The 3,709-nt window shown below is 34.1% G+C and overlaps 1 protein-coding gene across 1 annotated transcript; it reads left to right on the top strand.

Annotated features, from left to right (window-relative positions):
• The first annotated feature begins 629 nt into the window (after positions 1-629).
• On the top strand, positions 630-2,909 carry LOC106754445 (cationic peroxidase 1-like). Its single transcript, XM_014636460.2, has 4 exons — positions 630-937; positions 1,656-1,847; positions 1,961-2,126; positions 2,253-2,909. Exons 1-4 carry the CDS (start codon positions 671-673, stop codon positions 2,636-2,638), a joined length of 1,011 nt encoding a protein of 336 aa, XP_014491946.1. The 5' UTR covers positions 630-670; the 3' UTR covers positions 2,639-2,909.
• Positions 2,910-3,709: the final 800 nt, after the last annotated feature.

Below are 3,709 nucleotides of genomic sequence, written 5' to 3'. Positions count from 1 at the left end.
AAGTTTATATTGACTAGTTTATATATGTATATCAGCATCTTAACTTTTCCTTGAAATGTTAGAAAATGATTTGGTGATCATTTATGTATTCAAATTATATAAAAATAAAATTGGCCGATTCTTCACATTTATGTATTCAAATTATATAAAAATAAAGAGACACACAAGGTGAATTTTTTAATGTTCAAATTATGGAACTGAAATGTATCCAGTGACAGAGTGAAGGTATACCAATCCGTCGTATAAATTTTTATTTTCTCCCAATAACATCAAAGACTTTGATGTATATCAATTTCAAGTTAAGAAAAAAGGATACACGTATAATTGCCAGCGAAAGGGATAGAACAATTTTGTTTTTCCTAAACCTAAATTATCAATTGGTTAGACTTTCGCGTGTCTAACTTAGCACAGTAGCCTGCAACTAACCTCGCCATAAGATCTGCAAAGCATCAAGAAGTCAACGTGTTTAGCACAATACAGCTAATTCCATGGCACGAAACCTAAATTTAATCTAAAAAATTAGATATCATGGATGCCCACAACATTCACATTACTTGAATAAAACATACGCAAGCTGTATAAATATACAAAACATTTCATCATGCCCTAAACCAAAAAGGAACAATAACCCCTCTATTCTCCTCACTCGAAGTTGAGAATTCCTACAAACATGGCTGGAATTTCTCAACAAAGGGTCAAAATCTGTTTGGTCTTATGTCTTGTTGGGGTAGTTTCAGCTTCAGCATATTCATCATCTTCATCATCAACAACTAGTTCTGGCACTTCATCTAATTCTCTGCTAAACCCCCTTTTTTATCTTTTCAAGTGTCCCCAAGCCCTTGACACCATTAAGAAACTAGTAACCAATGCTGTGGCAAATGAGCCTCGCATGGGTGCTTCCTTGCTTCGTCTTCATTTCCATGATTGCTTTGTCCAAGTAAGTTTGTTATTGAGTTTTTTATATATTTCACATTTACCTGCATGCAAGAGCTGCAACATTGTTTGACAACTGAAATTTCTTCAACCTCTTAATTAGAATAATGTATAGTTTACTTTATCTTTTGTCGTTCAATTATGTGACTAACAATTTACTTCCGTGACATAATAGCTATTCAGTGTATGTTATCTTCTTGGTTTCATATTATTATTATTATTTTATTATGTTTTATACTCTTTGAGGCTGCTGTAACTTTTATTAAAATGTCAATTTCATAACGTGCTCTAAACACATGGTCGTGTTAATTAATAATAATCGGGTAACAGAAGGACGTGGCATGTTTGGTTTAATAGAATAATTTAATTGTTTGATTCCAAAAGACTTTATGGATAATAAGTAAATATTCCTTCGATTCACTCCCTCATGTCAAAAAGTCATAAAAAAAGTCCGACAGTGAATAATACAATAAGTCTAAATTTCGATTGAAATAAACTTTTATAACTTTATTATAATAGTGAAACTTATGTCTAATTCAACTTCATTTTGTAACATGAGATTTATATTAATTAAAAATAAAAATAAATCATAGTATATAAATGTTACCTTATTATATCGGTTTAATGAGTTTGAGCTAGGCGTAAATTTCACCTACTTAATAATAGAAAAATGTTTAATTGAAATTTTTTCCGATGTTCAAAGTTTTGGTGGAATTTTGAAGGGATGTGATGCATCGGTCTTGTTAGCGGACACAGCAACTTTCAAAGGCGAACAAAATGCCTTACCTAACGCGAATTCTCTAAGGGGTTTTGAAGTCGTAGAGAGCATAAAAGCTGTACTAGAGCGTCAATGCCCCGGTGTTGTATCTTGCGCTGACATCTTAGCAGTTGCTGCAAGGGATTCTGTTGTTGCTGTAAGTATTTCCCTTATCAATGGCTAATTATATAAGCAAATTATTAGAAAACACTTGTATATATGAATGCATATATGAGATGAGAAACTGATGAGTGAGAAAAAAATGTTCAGCTTGGTGGACTTGGATGGCCTGTTGGTTTGGGAAGAAGAGACTCAACCACTGCAAGTTTCAGTGGAGCCAACTCCGATCTACCATCTCCCTTTCTCAATCTTGATGGTCTTATCGCTGCCTTCCAAAAGAAGCTTTTCACACCAAATGAAATGGTTGCTTTATCAGGTAGATAGATACACAACACAACACTGCATGCAACACTCTTATATATCAAACACCTCTTTATCATTTCTCTTCCTTTCAAACATCATGAACATTGTTTTCAAATATGTTGAACTTGGTGATGAGCAGGTGCTCACACAATTGGCAGTGCCAGATGTTTACTATTCCGATCAAGGATTTATAACGAGAGCGATATAGACTCCACTTATGCAAACCAAATGAGAGCTGATTGTCCCAAGGTTGGTGGTGATAGCAACTTGTCTCCCATAGACATCACCACCAAAGATGTTTTCGACGGTGCTTACTACACAAATTTAATTAACAAAAAGGGTCTTTTCCACTCTGATCAACAACTCTTCAGTGGCGGTTCCACGGCCACCCAGGTCAAAACTTACAGCACTTTCCCGTTAATCTTTAAATTCGATTTCGCTAACGCCATGCTCAAGATGAGCAACCTTAGCCCGCTCACCGGCACGCAGGGTCAGATCAGAAAAGTGTGCAGCAGAGTGAATTGAGTTCAGTTCTTTGATTTTAACTGTATGTGGTAATTCATAATGTGCAGGCATTTCCTGATGAAATCTTCCTTTCGTTTGTTTGTTGAAGTTTCATTTATGTGTCAAGGTTGGACACATTGCGTTTTAGTTTATCGGTAATTTGCCGTTCTTATTTGCTGATTGTTGCAGGAAATATTTTTGTACCGTGTGTATGACAAATTTTTACATAGGATAAAATAGTTATAAAATATAAATTTTTGTATTGTGAAAGAAGGAGAGAGTAAAAAGTAAAAAGGAATAATGTGAAATGAATGTAAAAGTTTTAAGTGTGTCAAATAATATTTTTCTTTTTATATGATGTATGTTAATTACATAATGTGAATTTTTTCATTTTCTTTGCAAAATTATGAGTATATTTTTATGTATGTTCTTCTTTTCATCGTCAACCAAGCAAATTGTTTTTAATCACGTCGGTTCAAAAGAAAAGTAATTAGTTAACCAAATAAATAAATAAATAAATAATCATTAAGCAATTATGTTGTAAATTTTAGTTTAACCCACTTAGCCAAAAAATCACTAGTGCAGCGAGGGGATTTTATCGCGGTTATTTTTCACTATACGTCGCGGTTTCCGAACCGCAGCATATTCAGCCGCAGTAGTAAGTCAGAGACTTTAGGCCGCAGTTATAACCGCGGTAAAATGGTTGGAAAATATACTGCGGTTGCACCAGGAACCGCTGCCTAAACCTCTTTTTTTTAAAAAAAAAAAATTGTTCCAGTATATGTCGCGGTTAGAACCGCGGTAAAAGACCCAGGAATATGCCGCGGTTCTTGCACTAACAGCGGCCAAAGGTCTGTTTTTTTTAAAAAAAAAAACGAACACCACAACCGCGGCATATTCCCCTGCAGTTTTTTAAAATTGCAGGTCTGTTTTTGTGATATCCACTACCACAAAAACANACCTGCATATCAAATACACGTTCAAATTCATTTTCAACATAACAAACACATGTTGAAATGTATTTTAACATCAAATAAAGTACAAAGTCTAATAAAATACAATCTAATCAAATGCAATGTTTAAATCTAGTAA

Source organism: Vigna radiata, unplaced genomic scaffold, assembly GCF_000741045.1.
Source record: "Vigna radiata var. radiata cultivar VC1973A unplaced genomic scaffold, Vradiata_ver6 scaffold_212, whole genome shotgun sequence".
NCBI lineage: Eukaryota > Viridiplantae > Streptophyta > Magnoliopsida > Fabales > Fabaceae > Vigna > Vigna radiata.
Note: the sequence above shows the minus strand (reverse complement) of the source record. Positions and strands in the feature narration are given on the sequence as shown.